General features: G+C 40.2%; 2 protein-coding genes and 2 long non-coding RNA genes across 11 annotated transcripts in view; 2 read left to right on the top strand and 2 right to left on the bottom strand.

Annotated features, from left to right (window-relative positions):
- The first annotated feature begins 5,378 nt into the window (after nucleotides 1-5,378).
- On the top strand, nucleotides 5,379-8,285 carry LOC116692289 (uncharacterized). Its single transcript, XR_004332676.1, has 2 exons — nucleotides 5,379-7,745; nucleotides 7,881-8,285. It is a non-coding gene; the product is annotated as an uncharacterized LOC116692289 (long non-coding RNA).
- znf740b (zinc finger protein 740b) lies at nucleotides 8,155-14,808 on the bottom strand. 4 transcript variants are annotated; one of them, XM_032520453.1, is made up of 7 exons: nucleotides 14,699-14,808; nucleotides 12,606-12,756; nucleotides 12,185-12,418; nucleotides 11,483-11,611; nucleotides 11,262-11,394; nucleotides 10,670-10,788; nucleotides 8,155-10,502 (listed from the first exon to the last, which is right to left on the bottom strand). In XM_032520453.1, exons 2-7 carry the CDS (start codon nucleotides 12,648-12,650, stop codon nucleotides 10,353-10,355), a joined length of 810 nt encoding a protein of 269 aa, XP_032376344.1. In that variant the 5' UTR covers nucleotides 12,651-12,756; nucleotides 14,699-14,808; the 3' UTR covers nucleotides 8,155-10,352. The 4 variants fall into 4 exon arrangements, with proteins under 4 accessions (XP_032376344.1, XP_032376346.1, XP_032376347.1 ...); XM_032520455.1 differs by lacking the exon at nucleotides 14,699-14,808 and adding an exon at nucleotides 14,460-14,674; XM_032520456.1 differs by lacking the exon at nucleotides 12,606-12,756.
- Nucleotides 14,809-16,002: 1,194 nt separating this feature from the next.
- csad (cysteine sulfinic acid decarboxylase) overlaps nucleotides 16,003-21,074 on the bottom strand; it is a 5,555-nt gene continuing 483 nt past the window's right edge. The window contains exons 2-15 of one of the 5 annotated variants that reach the window (XM_032520450.1): nucleotides 20,593-20,633; nucleotides 20,407-20,550; nucleotides 20,197-20,323; nucleotides 20,024-20,114; nucleotides 19,189-19,411; nucleotides 18,994-19,073; nucleotides 18,579-18,633; nucleotides 18,279-18,395; nucleotides 18,105-18,169; nucleotides 17,339-17,420; nucleotides 17,051-17,250; nucleotides 16,621-16,672; nucleotides 16,440-16,529; nucleotides 16,003-16,267 (exon numbers count right to left, since the gene is read on the bottom strand). In XM_032520450.1, coding sequence (XP_032376341.1) covers nucleotides 16,094-16,267; nucleotides 16,440-16,529; nucleotides 16,621-16,672; nucleotides 17,051-17,250; nucleotides 17,339-17,420; nucleotides 18,105-18,169; nucleotides 18,279-18,395; nucleotides 18,579-18,633; nucleotides 18,994-19,073; nucleotides 19,189-19,411; nucleotides 20,024-20,114; nucleotides 20,197-20,323; nucleotides 20,407-20,550; nucleotides 20,593-20,633 — 1,541 coding nt within the window. In that variant the 3' untranslated portion in view covers nucleotides 16,003-16,093. Of the gene's footprint in view, nucleotides 16,268-16,439; nucleotides 16,530-16,620; nucleotides 16,673-17,050; nucleotides 17,251-17,338; nucleotides 17,421-18,104; nucleotides 18,170-18,278; nucleotides 18,396-18,578; nucleotides 18,634-18,993; nucleotides 19,074-19,188; nucleotides 19,412-20,023; nucleotides 20,115-20,196; nucleotides 20,324-20,406; nucleotides 20,634-21,074 lie in introns of all 5 variants that reach the window. The other 4 variants (XM_032520451.1, XM_032520449.1, XM_032520448.1 and 1 more) reach the window with 4 other exon arrangements.
- LOC116692288 (uncharacterized) lies at nucleotides 17,364-18,069 on the top strand. The gene is made up of 2 exons (XR_004332675.1): nucleotides 17,364-17,504; nucleotides 18,030-18,069. It is a non-coding gene; the product is annotated as an uncharacterized LOC116692288 (long non-coding RNA).

Below are 21,074 nucleotides of genomic sequence, written 5' to 3'. Positions count from 1 at the left end.
ACACCATTGCTTGACATGCTGTACATAACATGCAGTAAAATTGTCAGAGACGTGTGGGCTAGAGCCTTGTAATTGATCGATGCATACAGTCAAAGAGTCACTCTTTCTCTTGTGTGTATGTGTGTGAGTGAACAGTGTGAATTAGAGCCAATAAATTATCATCATCTGTAAGCTTACAGAGTCTTTATGTCATAGTCAATGGGCCTGAGCACCCATCCAATGGCTTGCACTGCTGAATAGAAAAAACACTGGGGAAACCGATGACAGCATGTTGGATGCAACACAGTAAACATATTAAAGGAAATGTCATTATATTGTCTGAGCAGGACAAAGGCCAAGACCCACATAATGTTTTATGACCCAGTGTATTAAAATTAACAAGGCCATTTAGCTCTACTGCTTTCACATTTCAATTTAAGTAGATAATGCTTGAGACTTAGCATAATGAATTTAACATAATGTCTGGAAATTAGCCCATCCATTGTCTATTGTTGAGCTGCATTTCTTCAGTTTTCAAAATAAACCTAGCCACCATCATATCTGCAGAATCATTGTAAATGTTACATAGCATTTTGAAATAGGTCATTAAAAGCTTCTCAAAGCGAATGTGGTTGTGTGTGACTGCAGAAAGCAAGTGGTATGGGCCCAGGCCTGCTCCCTTTGCCTCAGCAGCATCTCGGCAGCCTGACGTGGTTTATGGTCCCAGTTGCCCCCTGTGGGTCTGTTTATGGATTCCCATAGAACAGAGAATCATGGCCACTCCAGGAAAAGCCAGCCAAAAACAACACCTCCACCACTGCACTCTTGCCTGCCTTTGCCATAACTCAAAAAAAAAAAAAAAGTGTTCATAGTAATGACATAAGATGACTGTAAATTCTGATGCTAATGCTTAATTTTTTTTGTTGTTGATGTAAGATAAAAATGTCACCACAAATGTGGCTGGTTTATTGTACGCCGTTACATGTTGGTGAAAAGATTGTGGGCTTTGTTAAGGAAAAGCTTTTTTTCTTTGGTTTGGAGTGGCAAAGCAGTTGTTTTATGATATCAGTAAGATTTATTACATGAAAATGTTCAACTTTGATAGGATAATGAAAGTACACCCCCAAGGCCATTGTTAATCGAGGAAATATTGTACCTGATGTGTTTTCCCTCTGCTGTTTCTGTTTTCCACACAGGTCTCTTGTGCCAATGCAGTGCATTACTCTTTACTGAAAGCATGTTTCAGAAGACTGATAGTGGAAGCACTCTGAATGGGAAAATACTCTCTGGTCAAATGTGGTAGGCTACTGTTCTCTGTGTTGAGATGGCAAAAGAAAATCCTCAAGCGTAGTTGCTGCTGCAGGTTTGCTGTGCTGCAGCTCCATCATTCTCTGAAGCTGCACAACTGGGGCACATCTGGTTTGTGGATGGCTCGACTGGACTCTGCCTGTAATCCAGAGGTTGGAGTGTAGCCGGGCGCCTGCCGCTGTCATGATGACAGTCAGAGGTTACTGGGTTACTGCTGTTATCAAATAGTCAACACTAAGCTTTCGTCTCGCAATGATGCAAAAGAAGCACTAAAGGAGGGCCATCCGTCATTTTCACTGTATACAGTTAACATCAGACATAGCCATGCTGGCCGTAAAGCTTTATGAGTGTTTCTGCTGGTGTTATTCAACTCCCACTGCATCCATCAGGAAAACATATTTTCTGTTTCTCTTTTTTTCTGGCCTTGTTTAGTCTTGTTTTGCCTGGAAAAAAATCCTCTGCAAGCCCTCCACTGTTTTACTACAGCATGTGTGTATGTAGTTTTGTAGCAGGACCAAAGAATGTAAAGAAAAGCATTTTCTGTTGCAAAGCTCTGAAGCCTCCGTTTGTTCCCTCCTCCCTCTGTCATCTACTCTTTCTTACTTTCTCCCCTCCCTCCCCGTGGATTCCCCAACCACACCACAACACCGTTAACAGACGCAGCCCTGACAGATTTACTGCCATCGTCTTTCCATTGGCCGCCAGCGTGACAGCAGAGATTTAGTGCTGCCTTCTCATTGGCCAAGACTTGACAGGTTAATTTATGGGTGCACTGTGATTTGATGTCTCCTGCCTTTGAAGTGAGTTACAGCTCTGTCGCTTATAGGACACAGAAATGGTGTCAGGTTGCAATCGTAAAATCTTAGCCCTGAAGGGAGGTGGCGCTGGAGTATAATGGTCCTGACGTCATGAGAGGAGAAGAGACCTTCTTGTGAGCAAAGAGGAAAAACAGTAGTGTGTGATAGGATAAAATACTAGGTGCCTTTTAAAAATGTTTTAAATAGTTCACAAAATATTCTGCTAAGGCCAAAGAAAGAAATCCAGTTGTGCTGCAATCTTTGTGCACGTCTGCGTGCCTCCAGTTACATCTTGCCTCTGTTTTGAGGTTTTTCTACCTGTGTGGGAATGTGCATTTGTCTTCTTCTCTTTTCACATTCCACATTGCTAATGTTCAGCAGGTTTTTGCTTGACTTTGGGGGTCAGAAGATCCAAAGGGACTTGAGTAAATCACACATATATCTCATAGCTGATCAACAGCAGCAAACTGCCAAAGTCACTTTGGTGTCAGACTACTGTATCTGCTCACTGCAGCCCCATTCGTGCAACACCATCATCTATCTGCAGCCTATCTCTTCATCAGCCTGACAGTTTATCCTGACAAGATCAAGAAGAGCAAGAGCATGCAGCCCTGTACGAGCCTTGACCCATGGAAATCTCTAAGGGTAAAAAGCATGGCTGCCCCTGCCCTGTCTATCAACCTCAAGTGAATTCCTTGCTCCGTTTCCCTTCGATATCAAATCCCTGTCTTTACTCTTTCACTTTACACTTAAGGTTGTCTGCTCAAGTGGAAAATTGTCGAAAATAAAGAGACGGAGGAAACCCCTAGACTTGCCTTGTCAAGTGGGATTACATAATTTCATCAGAGCCCTTCTCGTGAACTTGATAACTTGGGGTGACACACCTGCTCTCTGACAATATGCCATGTAAGAGAGAGAAAACAGGTTTTACATCTTTAAGAGACATGATCCCTCTGAACTCAGAGGAATGATGGATAGTTTGGCGGCTTGTTTGAAGAGGTTGAGACAAATATACTTGTATAGTTAACCATTTCACTGAGGTATTTTCTCTAGAGTCATGCTCTAGATGTAAACCACTGTTTTTGTTGCTCTGCTGTTTTTAGCATGGTTTTAATGTTCAACCTGCATCGTTAGCAATTTCTTTAACCAAATCTGCAGTTTTGAATGAACGAAAAATGGATATTCAGATAAATTTATACTAGAGAAGAAATGGGTGGTTTTATTTTTATCTTTCCTGATATTTTTTGAGTGTGTTTCTGGTATATGAAACATAAAGGTTGTGGCTTTCCAGATAAATGTCTTTCCACGGTGTAGTGAGCATCCTGCCCCTCCGAAGTCCAAGTATGGACTCTTGTTGTGGCTGGTTGGTTGTTCCCTGGAGAGGCAGCTCAGTGCAAACGTGTACCAACAAGCTGTAGATTAATAGGGAGGCATAAGGCCAAGGCATGTTAATGTATCTGTCGAGGCTAAACGCATCTCTGTTGGAAGGGGATTTTTACACAGTTGGCAGGGCACCGGGGTGTCCATCCTGTCAAGGGGAATGTGGATTACTGAGGTCGAAAAAATCTCAGCAACAAGATGACACATCTGCACATCTGAACATGATCTTTGTAAATATATCTCTCTAGAGTTAAAAAAAGAAAATATATCCAATGAGTGGCAGGAAACTAAGGCTATTTGGCACAGGCTCTCCAACATTGGACGGAAGATTAGAAAAACGACTGTTGAAAAATTCAAAGGGTAGAGTCAGAATTTGGCATAAACAACATGAAAGTATGGATCCAACCTGCCTTGTATCAACAGTTCAGGCTGGTGGTGGTGTAATTGTGTGCAGAGTATTATCGTGGCACACTTTGGGCATGTTAGTGCCAATTGAGCATCATTTAAACACCACAGACTACCTGAGAATTGTTTCTGACCAAGTCCATTCCTATATGACCACAACGTACCTATCTTCTAATGGCTACTTCCAATACGATTACACGTCATGTCAAAAAACTCAAACCATTTCAAACTGGTTTCTTGAACATGACAATGATTTCACTGCACTCAAATGGCCTCCACAGTTACCAGGTCTCAATTCAGTAGGAAACATTTGGGATGTCGTGGAACAGGAGATTTGCATCATGGATGTACACCCGACAAATATGCAGCAACTGTGTGATGCTATCAAGTTAATGGACCAAAATCTCATAGGAAGGTTTCCAGCACCTTTTTGAATCTGTGCCACTATGAATTAAGGCAGTTCTGAAGGCAAAAGGGGGTCCAACCCAGTATTAGCAAAGTGTACCTAATAAAGTGGCTGGTGAGTGCAAGTGCACACCCAGAACCGAAGCAACTAAATGGAATTCAGCCATCATTCATTTTACTATTTACACCTGTACTCTTCCTCCTGTGACATGTCAGAGGCGCCATTGGTCACAGGATTAAAAGCGTGAAGCCTTTTTTGAACCTCTGCTTCGCTGTTCCCCCTAACCACTTTCACTTCTTCTCTCTCAAATCTCTCAGGCTTTGCTCCATATGTGTAATTGAGCCAGGTTGCAAAAAAACTATTTAGAAAATTTAGGTTGCAAGTTCTGACATGACTGGAGATTCATTTTCATGTATGAATATTCATGATTTAAATGTATCAAAACACGCAAGTAGGCCAATCTTGACTTTTCCCTTGTTACCAGTCACATGGCTGATGGCTTTTGCTTCTCCTCCTCTCTGTGAGACAGTTTGTAGTACTGGGAATGATATGCAGAAGCTAATTAATCTTGTTGAGTTACACTAATTAGAAAAGTAGTGGCAGACATCTGAATATGGAACAGGTTGAAGCAGGATATGACAGAACATTCCCCATCATTGCATGAAAATTTCACTTTAAGAGTTTTTTTAACATTAACATGAGTTTCCTCAGCCTGCCTATGGTTCTCCAGTGGTTAGAAAGGGCGATAGGTGTAAACCGAGCCTTGGGTATCCTGCTCTGGGATGGGCCGATCTGGAATCTTATGACATCATAAGGGGCAAGGTTACCTCCCCTTTTTGTGCTTTGCCCGCCCAGAGAATTTGGCCCACTCATGAGAGAGAGACATCATGGCTTTCAAACGAGCATAGTGGTAGTTGGTCGAGGCCACAACCCCAGCCTCCACCTTCACTCCCCTCTCTCCTCTTCAAAATCTACATACTCAGAAATGGCACATGCCAAGGAAAGGCTGAATTTTGGGAACACGACTTCAGATATGGTATTAGGGGACCACTAAGGACTATATAAAAGCATCCTAAGAGCACCATGTCATGGGAACTTTAAGCAGGTGGCTGGCAGGCATCCGGTTGGTAATTTCCATACATTTACTAGATTTTATTAACGCTAACAGTACTACTATGGCACTATGGACACTGTGTATACACCAAATTTGTATACACTTTGGAGGCCGTTTTGTCTATCTCAGATTGGGGGGAAATGGCTGCCGCTAAAACACCCTTCACTTAACCCAGCTTTCTTAAATTCTAGATTACTAAAGTTCTCATACTGGTGCAAGATGCCTTTTGGTTATAAGGCAGACCAGAATTCAGCTACGTACATAATTTATTTCTGAATAGTAGCCCCCAGTATAAGAGAATATTACAATATTTGGTAATCATTAATAAGTAATGCATTCACACTTTCACTGCTCATTGTTTGACTAGAACTTTAGATTCATGGCTAAATCTTTCATATAATATCAAATAGTTCTTATTGAGCAAGTGTGATAAGTCAAATGGATGTTTTTACTATTTTGCTAACACACTTGGGTTAATATTAAAATGCATGTGTGAGTGCCCCAGTAGAGTTATGTTCACAGTTAATTCATTTGATTTCAGATAGTTACATTTCTGCTTTACATTTCATTGAGAGAAAAACGTTGTTTATTGTCAGGTCTCGATTGCCACTTGCACTCAACTTGTTCCTCCGTGTAAATGTTTGAGGAGGTGTTCACTGAGGTGTCCAGGAAAATGGGAGAAATTTTATGATGATGATTTTATGATGGTGGTGCTGCTCTTGATGAGCAGCACCACCACGCTGACGGCAATTGAGCACCTCAGACGGCTTAAATATCACCGCTAATTAACACAGAGAGGTGGGCTGTCACAGGCATGATGGATGTTCTAGGGTTGGGAAGGGGGTGGGCAGATCCCTGCTTTCAACCAACCAGTGATTCCTTTATTAATCAAAGCCTGAGATGAAAAGGCTCTCCCACACCTTGGGGAGAGAGAGATAGCGAGAGCCATTGTTGGGAGGGTTTCAATCATTCACCGGGAGCCTGTGATGTATTTGATCAGGGGGCATCCAAACATTTGTAGGAGACAGAACATTTCTGCTGCTAAGCGCTTGCTTTTGTAAACCTCTGAACCTTCCACATGTTTACAGAGCCCAGTATGCACAGTCAACTGAGATTTACTGGTTCTTAGGAAAGTTTCTGTTTGGAGGACCTATTTTTTGTCCCTCCGACAGGATAGGTGATCATGTGGAGAGTTGGCTATCACTCTTAAACAGCTCTCCTCCCTGATGGAGTGAGACAGACTAAGCAAAAGGCGGCACCCCTACACTTTACCTCTGGACTGACTCCATGAACAGGCTGTCTTGCAGAAATGATTTTGAACCTAGATGATTTCAGCACTTTGTGTATGAAGATGGAGTGTTATCTCCCCCTCTCTGGTCTCCTCCCTATCTACCTCACTTAAGGAGGTCCATTGTTAAGTGCCAGGGGCCTGTGGGTGCTGTAAATCAGGTGGCAGTGGATGTCTCTCATGGGGGAAGGCGCACACTGCCAGCAGCCTTCAGGCTGATCTCATCCTGCCTATCTTAATGCTTTAATTAAGGAGCTGGTCAATAGCAAAGAGGAAGGTACTAAAGGGTATGATCTGCACCTCCTAATGTACGACTGATGTTATGTCTGTTTGACTACCCAGTTTGACAAATAGTTCCAAGTACTGGGATTTAACATCAGATCTGGGTCATCTATTTCCAACCAACTCCAGGCCATGATATCAGTGATTGGCTCAGGAAAGACGTGTATTGGTTATCTTTAAGCTCCAGAAAACTAGAGAGTTGGCTTTGTACAGTGCAAATACCATCAGTTTCCTTACTGTTTCAAGGAAGGTTGTGAACAGACAATAGCTTAGGATACACCTCCCTCTTGTGGCTTGGTACGAGGTGTTAGATCTATTGTAATGTGTACTTATGCTTGTTGATTAATTACAATATTCCATAGTAACTAATTGTTTTAATTTTTTTATCAACCAATCATGTGAAGCCTTCTTAAATGTAAGGATTTGCTTTATGTCATTGTAAATTGAATAGGTTTGGTTTTGCTGTGACAATAATCAGAAAAAAGTTACTCAGTTTTAAGACTCTTCTTGGCTCTGGTTCAAGGACATTTGTTGTTATTTCTAAAAATCAATTTAGTGTGAGAAGTAGTTAGTAGATTAAAACCGGCTAATTTTGCAGCCTTATCTGAAACAATAGTAAATGCCTTCATCTCATAAAGTTTACAATGATTATTTGGCTTGTAATCGTTTCCATAAATTGTGATGTTTTTAGTAGTCTCACTGTAGATTGATGATCTTCTTTGTATTCATGCTAAATGAATGTGAAAACAGGATTTGATTCCCCTTTGGGCCTTGACCTCACTGCAGGTGTGATTTCTACAAACCTGCCTTCCAAGACTCATTGTGTACCATTCATTTGATTATTAAAACAATTATTAACCTCTTATAGAACGTGAGTACTATCTGCTTTTATCTCATTCATGTCAATACCTTTTTATTCAGAGCACTGAACACTGGCCTTTATACTGTGATGGACGCCATCTGCTGACAAGGTTGGTGCATTACATGTTTCTGAAACGTTTGCGGTCTTTCTAGTCTGGAGGATTCAGTAAGTAATTTGCCATTTTAAGACAACTAAATTAATTTCTTATTTTATGTTGATTCAGTGGAAGTCTGCACATCCACTTTTGATATCTACAAAACAAATTCTGAATATGTGGATCATTAAAAAGAATCACTTTAGACCCACTGGTGGAGAAAATGTGAGATACATCCATTTGTTTAAAAAGTGTAACAGCTTTATTGAGACAGTTGGGGCCCTAGAACTCCGTTTACTACAGTATGATTGACCAAGTCAATATTAGTTTATCTTCACCCCTGAAAAGACAAAAAAGGTGGGGCTCAGATAAAAAAGAAAAATGTATATATCTTTACCAAAAACAAAATATATGGAAGATCCTCCAACAAATACCTGCAAAAGAGAAATTTAAAAAATACGCTGACTAATCATAGCTGCTTTTCTATAAAGGGCAAGAGTGGCAGCTTTTACTTTACTCCTAATAGCAAGTTGAAGGATGACTTTTTCAATTTTTAGCTGTAATAAGTAATGATCAGACTAAGGATTATAAATTTGTAAATACTTTGATTTTCTTTTGAAGTGTAGGTCTCATACATACTATTTTCTACCCCTAGTACAATTTAAATATATATTAACTTCATAAAAAGTAGAGAAGTCGGTGATGGGCCCCAACCTTCTTTCACATAATCTAAATATCGGACAGCAATAGAAGTACCAGTCTACAATACAATCCATTACAAGTGAGCTAACATCTTCTGTCCAGTGATTACAGTCTGATTTCATCATACAGAGGCCTTAACAGAATATAATGTGTTATCGTTGTACTAAAAAAAAACACGGGGACCTTATATTCCCCTGTCCATTGCTTATCATCTTCATTGTAGATGCTCAACATTAAACTGGAGATGAAATGACATCACACTGTATTCAGATCACATTCAGTCAGCTCAAAATGGAGTCAAGCTCTCAAAATCTGTGGATGAGTCTTCTCACCTGAGAACTGTTTGAATTCATCTGGGCACTGAATTAGACTAGTCTGCCCCAAATTTCCCCAAGTACCTCAGGTGAATGTAACTTCAGATCTAGGACTACTTTTAATCAAATTGTGTGTTAATGCATTCTCACAAACCTTTGTGTACCTCAGGATTTCAGAATACAAGGTGACCCAGCCTCACTTACCAAAATACTTTTGAAAGGATAGACATCTTTCATATTTAGAAAAATCTATCAATGCTGAGCAGGGAAAAAAAGTTTTTTAGGAACAGAGAGACATACACAGTTCATTTATATCGAGGGGGTTATTACAGAAGCACCTATTACTGCAACAGACAGGTGATTCCTACATCCAGTTTTTATATAAACAAAAAAGCTCACTAACTTTGTTCAAGAGCATAAAAAAAAATCTTCCTACAAAACCTGTCAGCCTTCTACTGTATTTCAACAGTAACCTACAAACAGTCAGGACAAATCCCCTCTAAAACAAGGTACAACAGTGAATATGTGAGCCAACAGTTGCTACACAACTTAACTAATACCAAGATTAGTTGAAAATGTTACATTTCAGGAGCATCTAGTTAACTTTTAGTGTTTTTCCACCCATTTGTACACATCGCTGTCACCTGTTATCCAGTTTTACAGCTGGATGAATAGCAGTGAAAAAAATAATAATATTTTAGAACCATTTAGATTGTGTGTTTGAAAAAAGTTGAACTACCACATGAAGTGAAAATAGATTACCAGTTTGCATTGTAATAGGTCCATTTTATGTTTAGATCGGTGTTATAAAAATTACATTAAATTTAATTTCAGATTACGCACAACACCTTGAGTGTTGGATAGGTGGCAGCACAGACCACAAGTCAGCTGTGATCTGTCCCTTAGAAGCAATAGCTGGTACTTCGTTAGTTGCATAAGGAACACAAAATGAGAAAAATCTGAACACTAAAAAGCGACACAGTTCTGTTTGTGTGTCCTTTAGTGAACAGTCCATATGTAGTAGAGGGTAGCACTGGGGTTGATTGCAGGTCAACAGGATACCTAAGAGGTGCTGCACGATACATTGACAGTCAAAATTACTGGCAGCAATATCAACAAAACAAAAATTCAACCTGTCAGATAAAGAGACTTGCGATTTCATTCAGTTATTGCCATAATAGCAAGACCTGTTGTCAATTACTCCTTCCCATTTTGTCTGTGTAGCGAATGGGATAGTAGATTAAAAAACTACAAAAATCCACTATCAAGCTCTGTGAAAGAGCTGGCCAGAGCAAAGTAAAGTTTGGTTGTGTTTAAGCTAGGCTGTTTTTCTGGTTACAGTACTGTTGAGCTCCAGCGCGAGACGTTTCTGAGCTGCAGACTGTGGTTTGCTGTTTGTAGGGTCTCTGGAAAACGGTGGGTTAGACAGTCAGACGGTTGTTGGAAGGCTGTAGGGGGCTCCAGGAAGCTGGATGGGCAGATGTGTCCTGTGAGTACTGGTTCTCCTCTTTGCTCATCCCAACTGTACATAGCCGTCGGTGTCTCAGTAGCCTGTCTGTCCGTGAGAAGTTCTGGAGGCAAAGTAAGATGTTTGTTTCAGTCAAAGTTAGCGGAACAATGCTATTGACACTGCTAAAACAGATGGATTCGTTGAATGCGGTAAGATCCTGAATAATATGCAAAAACCTAGAAGTACATGTAAGGCATTTACACTATGTTGAAACAATGGCTAACTAACCTGATGGCAGCGATCACACTGGTACGGCTTCTCTCCGCTGTGCACCCTCTTGTGTCTGTCCAGGTGGTAACGCTGAATGAACCGCATATCACAAGCGTCACAAGCAAATGGCTTCTCTCCTGTGAACAACAACAGGCCGACCTTTTAGCAGAGTATATCAAGATTCAAGGCATATTTCACTAGATGCAAGATACTTTTAAAATGAATAAGTAATTACAATCTCTTTTTTTGAGAGGCATGGCCAAAAGAGCAGCTCAACTACGTCACATGGACTTACACATAACCAACATTCACTAAAAGAAGACAAGTAAGGACAGGTAGATATACATATAAGGTATTATAACAAATTAAAAACATGCATACCATACATTAAAACAATTCTACCCACCCAATTTAGTTTTAAGTCTTTGTTATTTGTTGTTGTTGTTTAATCCAACAAGTTGGAGCTTCAGAAGGGTGGATGCTGAGTGAGGTCCACAGGCTAAATAGTGGCCTTGCTACGCATTACACCACGTTTCCCATATCTAATCACTAAATGCAAAGGAGCTACAATGATCACACTGAAGTGAAGACGTGAGCTGTGAGTTCTCACCTGTATGTGTAAGTATGTGACGCTTGAGGTGATAGCTACTCCGGAAAGCTCCGTAGCAGTGGTCACAGATGAAGTTCTTCTGGACTTTCAAGGAACTGTCATCGTCGTCCATAACCATTGGTGGAACAGAATGCTAACAACAATAACAAAATGAGATGAATGCAAACTGTACATCAAGAGCAGATATTTGCACTTTTGCAAGTAGCTGTAACTATCCTTACCTCCACTTTAACTTTGCTGGATGACCCTGATTTTTTGTGCTTCTTCTTGGGTTGCATATTCTGGTTTGCCTGCATGTCCTTTCCATCCATCATTCTTGATGAGTGATAATCCCCGTCTTTTCGAATCAGCTTTTGGAGGAAGGAATGGCGTTAGGTAAACTTCACTGAAAGCTAGCTTGCAATCAAGCAGCAAACACTTAGTCACATATATTGGGCAACACCATAACCCCTTTTATGATTTATATGCAGTATATAAACACTGAATACATTTTTTTTATTACACACAACTTGGTTGAATACTTAATTCTGATTGACCAATGACAGCATTTGGAGTTCTACTATTTCTGTATAACAGACTGTTGCTAAGTATAACAGACTGTTGCTAAGTATAAGCTACTAAATACAACAGACTATTGCCATGGACAGAGTCTGATCACTTTTTTTTTAATCAATATTTGTGGTCATACGGAGCTTATACCGCTGAAGCGCGGATCACAAAGAAAGAGGGGGGGGGTCCCAGCACAGAATTTGAGCTTCTTGTTTTCCACCTTAATTTTAAGTTTAGTTAAGTTTATTTCACTGCTATAACATCTGTCTATTAACAACTTACAATTTCATCAGGAAAGTCAAGAAATAACAGAGTTAGAAATAACAGCTTTAACTTTCAGAGTGACCCTGCCCAGTTTTCTCTCTCTATCTTACCAGGGGAGGACAGCTCCCGGCTGAAGGATGGCCCATGTGGCTGTTGTGGGGTTGTCCATGGTGAACCTGGTGTCCATGGTGGTTGTGGCTGTGCTGCGATTGGGTTTGGTGGCTCTCAGGACTAGCCCTGTGCCCTTGACCCAAAGGGGACACCATCCTCTTCTGGCCTGGGATGTTGTTGGCTTGCATCAGGGCCATGCTGGACAGCACCGCCTCGCAGCCCAGCAACCCAGCCTGGCAACACAAACAACATGTCAGAGCAGAAAGAGCGGGCTGTAGGACTCCTCACAGAGACAAGGAGTCAGGGGAAGGAGAGAGAGATGAGTAATGAGGAGTAACAGAGAAATGCACTGGCATCTGGATTGGAAATACAAACTAAAAACACAATGGTGAATCTGGAGATGAAGAGACTTCCACTGACCCATTTCATATGGTCTCGAACAGAGTTGTTGGAATGGTGTGTCATCGCCGTGGTTTAAATGCGTGTGTGTTTGAGGGAACAGGGGGGGGCTTCACTTAGGATGAGGGGTAACAGAAGAGACCACACCCACCCAAATCATCAGGGGCCAAGCCTGAAAGTAGAGGCATGACAACATATGGCTAACATTTTTACATGCTTGAATCCGGAGCTGGAAAACAGACCACTCTAATAAATTTCACAAATCTGGATATATGACCATAAATTTAGATCCAGCATATGTGCAGTTTATCAGGCAAGTATGCCCCAATGGTTTGGTACATGCCACATTTTCATGGGTGACTAAAACGGTCAGATTGAGAGAGAAAAAATGACATCCAATGAGGGAAATTAAAACAGTCAAAAAGAAAATAATCTGTGAAGGTATGATACATTGATCAAAGAAATGCTTCATATATGGAGTGATACTGATGTATATAGAAAGACAAGTATCTAAAAGATGAGCTGCTGTTTGAGAGCAGCAAGGGTACTGTAAAACAGTACCCATTGTGTAGGCCTCTTAAAATAGAACACAGGCAACGATGGAATGCTTTCTAAACTGTAGCTGTACTTTGGCCTAATATAACTGTGCAAACTTTAAAGCATAATTAGGCAAATGACTTAATAAGTTGACATGCTTAAATAAGTCTCCATCTAAGAAAGCAATATTGGCTTTGTCATGTAATGTCATGAAACATTAAGGTATTGAATAGTTCAGTAGCCAGTTAATCATTATACAATATACTGGATTTCAGGCAATAAAATCTGTCAATGACGTTACAGATGATATTAACACATGTACCCATTGACCTGTGGTGAATTGTACTACAGGTCATTAAAGCATTGCATGTAAATTACTGAACACCACAAACTATTTACATAGGTACAGTGTAGAAGATGTGTAAGATCCATGTTTGCACATGAAGAGAAAATGTAGCTCATTTACTGAGACCTTTTATGCTCTACTTTGATTATTAATTAGTGCGGGAGAAACATTAATTACTAGTTAGTTACTAAATTCATCCTTTAGTATCCGGGACAGCAATGTTAATGCTTAGTGTGAGTGCAAAATATGTTACATTTAACAAACAGGAACAGTTGTGTAAGCCGTTACACTTACATACTTTACAATTCATTTAGAAAACTAACTCTTGGTTAGAGTTAAGCATTTAGAATCCATCCCAAACTTTACAAAATGTGTCATTTGTAAATGTGCTACTTAAACAGTAGTAGAAAAAACAACTGCTTCTTATGCTGTGGTACACATGTACTAAAAATGGCAAGTCGCAGTTTGGCCTTTGATCTAAGTGGGAAATGATTAAATCCGTGGCACTGGAGAGCAGATTATTTGATATAAACACGTTAATTTCCTGGCTTCAAGGCAAATTTACATAAAACCACAACGCAGATCAATCAGATCAATTTCACATCAAATAGGCTGTGAATGCAAATATATAGCTGATATACCGACCATGCATGAAAGCTTAACGAAACACTGCTATTAATAATTTAACTCAATGTTAACCATTCTTTACTGTAAGCGTGTGGTTTTAGAATCTTAAACACATAAGTCGCTAGCTAGCTAACTCAGCTAGCTCAGCTAGCTAGCTAGCTACTTATCCTAAAAACGTTATAGGCTAGTTTCTGAGGGGAAAGCGATTACCGGTATGGCTGAATGAGCTTTTAAATCAAACTGGACTAACGTCATTTATATAGCACACTGAAAAGGCAGTTTGTATTTAGATACGATTTAGACTATAGGTTTAAAAGTGTGAAGCATGCGGAGAGTCTCTGCTGAATGAAACAGAAAAGGCTAACCTGCTAGCTAGCCAGTAGTTGGGGTTTTGGGGCAACTCTTGTATGACTGAACCCCCACCCCCCGCCAGACAACACAACAACAGCCAGCCGCCAAGAAGGCAGGCAGGGCGTGCGGGCTCAGCGCCGACCACTAAATTACACCTCCCTCATAGACTACAGCTGTTAGAAACAGACACGTAGCAGACTACAAAACGTTTAAAGAGCCACGAGTTAAATTCTTTGGAATAGTGACCGCTTACCTTTTGATTTGTTTGAGTTTTGTAGGTTATTATTTCTTGTCGCACTTCCAATTTTTCCTCAGTTTACAAACACTGACAGGAAACGCCACCGGAAGTGCTCTCCACAGCGAGTGGTGATTGGCAAGACGCCCTGCCACGTGACTGAAGCGGAACGACCCGCATTCACGGCCATAGTTGTGAGGGAGTGAGACCTTTTTAATAATGCATTCAATGAGTGAGACAGAAACGTAATCGGCAACTGTTTTGATAATCTATTATACATTTAAGTCATTCTTGAAGTAAAAATTACAAACACCCGATTTATATTTTTGTCCTTAATGCAGTTCATGGACGATCTTTGAGATTTTGGACTTTTGGTCAGGCAAAACGAGACATTTCAATCCATCACTTCGGCATTTTTCACTGTTTTCTGATGTTATCCAGATCGGTGGTTCTCACATCGTCTTACAAAATGGAGAATATACAAGGGACCCCAAATGTATGTCCTTTGGAATAATTGGACGTAACATTTCTATAGTCTTAGTTTTGCAAACAACACAAGAGAGATGTATTGGAAATACATAAAAAAATATTTTCACGTTCTCAAACAGAAAACAATGCAATTGACATCGATTAAATTACCTGCAAAATATCAATGGCAAATCAAGAGAGAGAGGCACTTCAGAACATACACACAAACATCAGAGAAGTGTGAAGTGTTTTACTTTTAGTGCATACAGTCTAAATAAAACATGGATTCTAATTACAGTATTTAAAATATACCATTTGTTAGATTAAAACATAATTCATGAACTAAATTAAATTTACAAATTAAAATAACCGTAAACCTTCATTGTTGAAATAAAGCCTTTTGTAATTAAACAATGTATGTCATGCTCATTTAAATGAATGAAGAGTGCGGACCCCGCTTTGAGAAATCACTGTTTTATAGAACAAAACATAATTGAAAAATGAATCACCATAATCACCAGTTACAGCATAGAGGTGTGGAATATGGGGGATCATTTGACATTAAGTCTGAATAAATACCTTTCATTCAGAAATTTTACCATTGGTCGAAAAGTAAAATATAAAAGAACATATCCCAACAAATGATAGAATAGCATTTCTCCAGCATTGTAAAAAAGTGTATGGCAGACTGATTTCACAACAGTTGTTTAATTTATTGGAAATGTTTTACAAGAATACAGAGCCTCTATTTGTTTATTTATTTATTCATTCAGATTTTGTTCCCTGGTTAGTATCTCTCCTTATGGTATCACAACTGTCTAAATTAAACAAATCACATCTTTGAGTAGTTTGTAATAATTTCTGATGTTACAATGGAAGGCTTTGTACACAACCATTCATTTTAGATAGACAATTATGTACATCCTATAAGTTGTTTTTCTGTGTTCACAAGTCCTTTCCTAGTCTTTCAATTTCGTCAAGAAAGAAGTCCATGTCTTTCTTGGACAGCAGTGGAGAGCAAACAACCATGCGGAAAAAGTTGACCTTGTTTCCCAAAGGTTGGTAGCCCACCATCATAGTGCCTTCTTTTATCATGCGTTCCTTGATGACTGGAGCTACCTATTACCAAGATCAAAATCACACAGAGTTATATGTTTGATTCAGAAGTGTTGCACAGAAGTGGTAAATATTCAAAGATGGTGGCTTCCATGCTTTTTGACAAAGTATGTGCACTACAAATAATTAAGAAGTTGAATCTGAGTCAGTCCACTGATGTAAAACAGAAACTTACTTTTGCCAGTCTGTCCTGGTAATCTTTATTCCCTTCCTTCCCTCTTATACTGGGTGGTATAAACCAGAAGCATACATTCACAAACTCCGGCTGTCCATGGAAACAAACACACACAGGCACTCAATATTTTGCAAGGAGAAAACAACCCATTTTTCTCAGTATGCTTGAGATATTTGCTTACCTCACGCAAAAGATGAAACCCTTCTCTTTTCTTCATCTGCTCCACCAGATACCTACCAGAAGAGATGTCACGTTTTCACTTTCTGTTGGCCTGGATAAGCTAAACAACTGCCTCTCATACTGTGGTATTTAATAAAAAAAGATTTTAACAATGATGTTCCCGCTGTACTAGATCAGTGGTTATCCAAGAGGAAAGTAGCCTCCAAGTATCCTTAACCTTAAAATGGGCCAAAAATGTTCCTTCTTCCTTGATGTTTACATTCAGGAAAAATCAACATCTAAATGGCAAACTCACTAATAAAGGGGTAATTTATTTTGGCATGAAAAAAAGCAGAAATAGATAAATATCAGTGCTTTTCGCTTTGCATTTTGAATGTACTTCTTGAATCAACTTACGCCAGGCTCATGTTGTGTTACAGCTGCATGCCTACCTTGCATGGATAAAAGCTTTGTCTACACGTTTGGCCAAGCCACTGGAGCCAACAGCTTTCCACATCAACCATAACTTCACACAGTCAACCTTGCGGCTGCACTGTATCGACTTATCCCCGAGATCCAGATTCACATCATAGAATTTGTCTTGCTGGAAGAGGTATGTGGCGTTAGCACTGTGGCACTTCTTCAACAAGTTCTGAGGACAAGCAGAAATGATCGAGTGTCAAAGATATTTTAAACATAAACCTTTAATATGCGTATCCGATAATGCTGAAGCCTCAAACCGTGGTATCCTGTAGCAGCAAGGCAGAACACTGCAGGCCAGCAGTCAGCATCTTGTGTGGATTCCAGGCTACTGAATTTGCTCTTGTCATAGACACAGAAAAACACACGCCATTAGCTATGAAATGTTTATATCTTTTATATGACCACATCTGGACAACTGTGTAGGTTTACCATTGACTGTATATTAATGGACAAAGCATCCGGTTCGGCAAAGTGCTGTAAATACGAAAGCGCCTTAAACCTGCATTCTATCCGAATTTCAGCACGGGGCCACACGTGCGGTTGCAAAAGTTGGTCGGTTTCTATAGAAGTCTATGAGAAAGAGACCCACTTCTCACTTGATTTATTACCTCAGAAAACATTTCATGAAGAGTTTATGATCTCAATCGCTAGTTATAAGTCTTCTGCAACACAGAATGATGTTCATTTTTTTTTAAATTATGGTCTCGTTGATTTTAAAATCTGCAATAAAGCAGGGGGTGTGTGAGGGCGTGGCTATGATGTGAAAGTGTGTAACGTAACGTTGAATGTGAGGGCTCCTCCCTCACTTCTCCCTCTTGTCTAAAGTCGCCACATCCGCAACCAGGATGGCTGCGCCCGTGACGGCAAACTCGACAACGGATAGCAGATCTCCACAAACCGATGGGTGGCGTCACACATGCTCTGTCCACTAATTTTACAGTCAATGAGCTCTACTTAGGTGCAGGTAAAATGTTGCCATACTCATTATAAAAAATTTAAATCTTGTGGCATGTATATTAATACCTGTCAACCCCTTTCATCAGATGTCTGTGTTGTTTGGAAAAGAGCACGCTCCCTCCCCAAGCAGCCTGGAACACAACAAACAAAACAGACAAAACTCTGCATGTTCTTAAATTTGAACAGATACAACAGAAGCTTGTCAACAGACATGGATTTGGCTTCTACAGGAGGACTCACGTCTACATGCATCCAGAGGTTGTGTTTCTCACAGACATCAGCTATGTGGTCCAGTGGGTCAAACGCACCCTGCACTGTGGTCCCTGCGGTGCAGCTGACAAGCAGAGGTACAGCACCCTGGTAGAAACAAACTGAAAGTCAACTAAGCTTTCTTGCACGTTTCTCTCAGGTTGTACAACATGTTTTATGATCAGTTATACCTTGTGGATAATCAGTGGTAAAACCAATACAAGTAACCCTAAAACCACATCATGTTGTATTTGATATATCTGAGTGCTTACTACACGCCAGTGAATTTACCTGAGATTTTGCCAGCGCTATCTTTTCATCCAGGTCCTCTGGAATCATGCGGCCTCTGAAGTGCACAAGAGAACATATAAACGGTATCATTTTGACTATATAGAACCCTGAGATTAATAATGAATAGGGCTGCAAATAACAATTATTTTCATGATAGATTTTTGATAATTGTCTAGGATAGATATATATCTTAGCATATTCCCAGGGTAACGTCTTCAAACTGCTTATTTTATCTTAGTCCAAAAGATGTTCAATTTACAATGATATAAAATAGAGGAAAGCTGTAAATTCTCACATTTAATGTGACGGAACCCGTTTTTGGCCTTTTTAACCTTTAAGCAATTAATGTATTATGAAAAGTGATGGGCTCATTTATTATCAATGGTGATCACTTTTACTATAAAAAATACATTACCCTTCATCCACTTTCACCAAGATGATGTTGTCTGTCCCAATGCCCAGAAAGGCAGCCCCTTTCTTCACAGAGTAATGGCTCTGGAAAAACAATCATATTTATGTATAAAACATATACTATAGTGTAATCTTCAATAAATATCTCTGATACATCATCATCCCCTCAGACTTGCAGTGTTTAACAGCCCTTCCTGACCTCTAGAGATGTAAAGATGGTTAGTCGGGGAAGACCCCACAGCCCCTGGTTTTTGACCTCTGGGAAGAGTTGGTAGCGTGCAAGGTTTATGGCGTACATGTTAGAAACGGAACCTCCAGGACAGAAAAGACCATCCCCTTCTGTCCAGCCAACCAGCTGCCGCAGCCCTCTCAGGACCTCGATCTCCATCAGCACAAACACCGGGGCCACCTCATAGGTGTAGCTGTAATTGACACACACTATCTGTGATAAGATTGTATGTGCAAAACATTTGATCACCCAATGTGATTATAACTCTATAACAGCAAAATAACAATAATGAAAGCTCTCAGTGAGATCCCCTGATACTGATTTTTCTGTTAGGAACCTCATGTTCTTTTATAAAACCTTCATGAACACATAAACTAATATGTATAACTGCATGTATATCAATATTTTTATAAATATATTTACTTACATACAACCCTATTCTGCATTAGTCTATTGGGAATATGTTTGTGCCAAAAAGGCATAGCTCACTCTTTTTTTTAAATGTTGAATACATTTTTTTTTAACTTAAAGTGTAGCAATATTGTTTTAGTAGATAGTGATGCTCAATCTGATAACACTAAAAGATCAATTGTGTTCAGTAGGTTACACGGCAACAGCATCGGATTCAACTTTGGTCAAATTTTGTTTGGGATCTAATGTAACATCTGATAAAACTCTCTTACACTCCTTTGGCTCCAAGCCCTTGTGTGACACATGACTAATAAAGATTTAGGAAACTGATTGATCCATCCCCTATGTAAGGTTTTCCATAAATGCTTTAGCTATATGTTATGATGACTCTTACAGGTTCGTGTTGAGAGCCTCAGTGAGGAATCGGCCTGCCAGGGCATGATAGTCAACTCCTGCAAACAGCTGATTGAAAAAACGTGGGTGACCTGAAAGAAACGAGAAAAGTCTCATCGTGAAAGAAAAAGGGTCAATCTATTAAAATGTCTCAGCTGTCATTGGCAGTCTTACTTGTCTTGATACTGTACTTGGCGACATCTTTTACTCTCTGTAGGAGCCGGTGCTGTGACTCTCCTGTCGCCCTCAGCTCCAGATCTAGCAGCAGAGCCAGCTGCTCCGGCTCTTTCCACTCACAAACCTGCAAGAAAAACACATGGATAATGAGTTTTGCTGAGAACTCACTGTAATGTGACACCTTCGCGATTTGAGGCTTTACAAGACCTTTTGCTTGACATCCGTGCCCCTGCAGAGCACCTCGTCCACAATAATCTTGAAGGCTTCATTCAAGAAGAGTTGCCCCTCTGAGTTGTCAACAAAAGGCTCATTCAGGTCATGGAGATTAGCTGCTTCCTTCCCATTTATAGCGGATTCCAGCCCGTTAGCAGCTGATTCCAGCCCGTTTGTAACTGGTTCCAGCCCGTTTGTAGCTGGTTCCAGCCCGTTTGCTGTTGTTGGATTCAGATTCATTATGTATTGTCATAGAGGAAATTTGCTTTTACAGTCTGTAGTCAACAAACACTCAAAACAAGTAATGGGCCTTTCATACTGGCGGCAACAGCACCGCTGCGCTCTGAAACCCATCGTTTCCAAATGGCTTGCGTGGCGCCACGACGGCGTTTCGTTTGGTTTCAACCCGTTATTTCCCCCAGGATAATAGTCATTTTTAATAGTCCTTCGGCGCACATCTACAGCGCGTTGCGCCCAACTATTGAGCCAGGTTGAACGTTGGGCAGCGCGCTGCCGCTACGTCGAGCAAAACCAAAACGCCGTCGTGGCGCGGCGCAAGATATTTGTAACCTCGGGTTTAAGAGCGCAGCAGGGCCGTTAAAAGTCAGGGGGCCTTAAACATTTAGAAACAAGTTATATATATATATGTAAATATATGTATA

Source organism: Etheostoma spectabile, chromosome 7, assembly GCF_008692095.1.
Source record: "Etheostoma spectabile isolate EspeVRDwgs_2016 chromosome 7, UIUC_Espe_1.0, whole genome shotgun sequence".
NCBI lineage: Eukaryota > Metazoa > Chordata > Actinopteri > Perciformes > Percidae > Etheostoma > Etheostoma spectabile.
This window is presented reverse-complemented; position numbering and strand designations above follow the sequence as displayed.

Bases quoted from the DNA above. Each gene is read 5' to 3' on its own strand.
- znf740b (XM_032520453.1), bottom strand. From the start codon at position 12,650: ATGACACACCATTCCAACAACTCTGTTCGAGACCATATGAAATGG. The intron at 10,789-11,261 runs GTGAGAACTCAC...TGTTGTTCACAG, and splicing joins TCACATACTTACACATACAG to GAGAGAAGCCATTTGCTTGT. The intron at 10,503-10,669 runs GTTAGTTAGCCA...CTTTGCCTCCAG, and splicing joins AGTGTGATCGCTGCCATCAG to AACTTCTCACGGACAGACAG.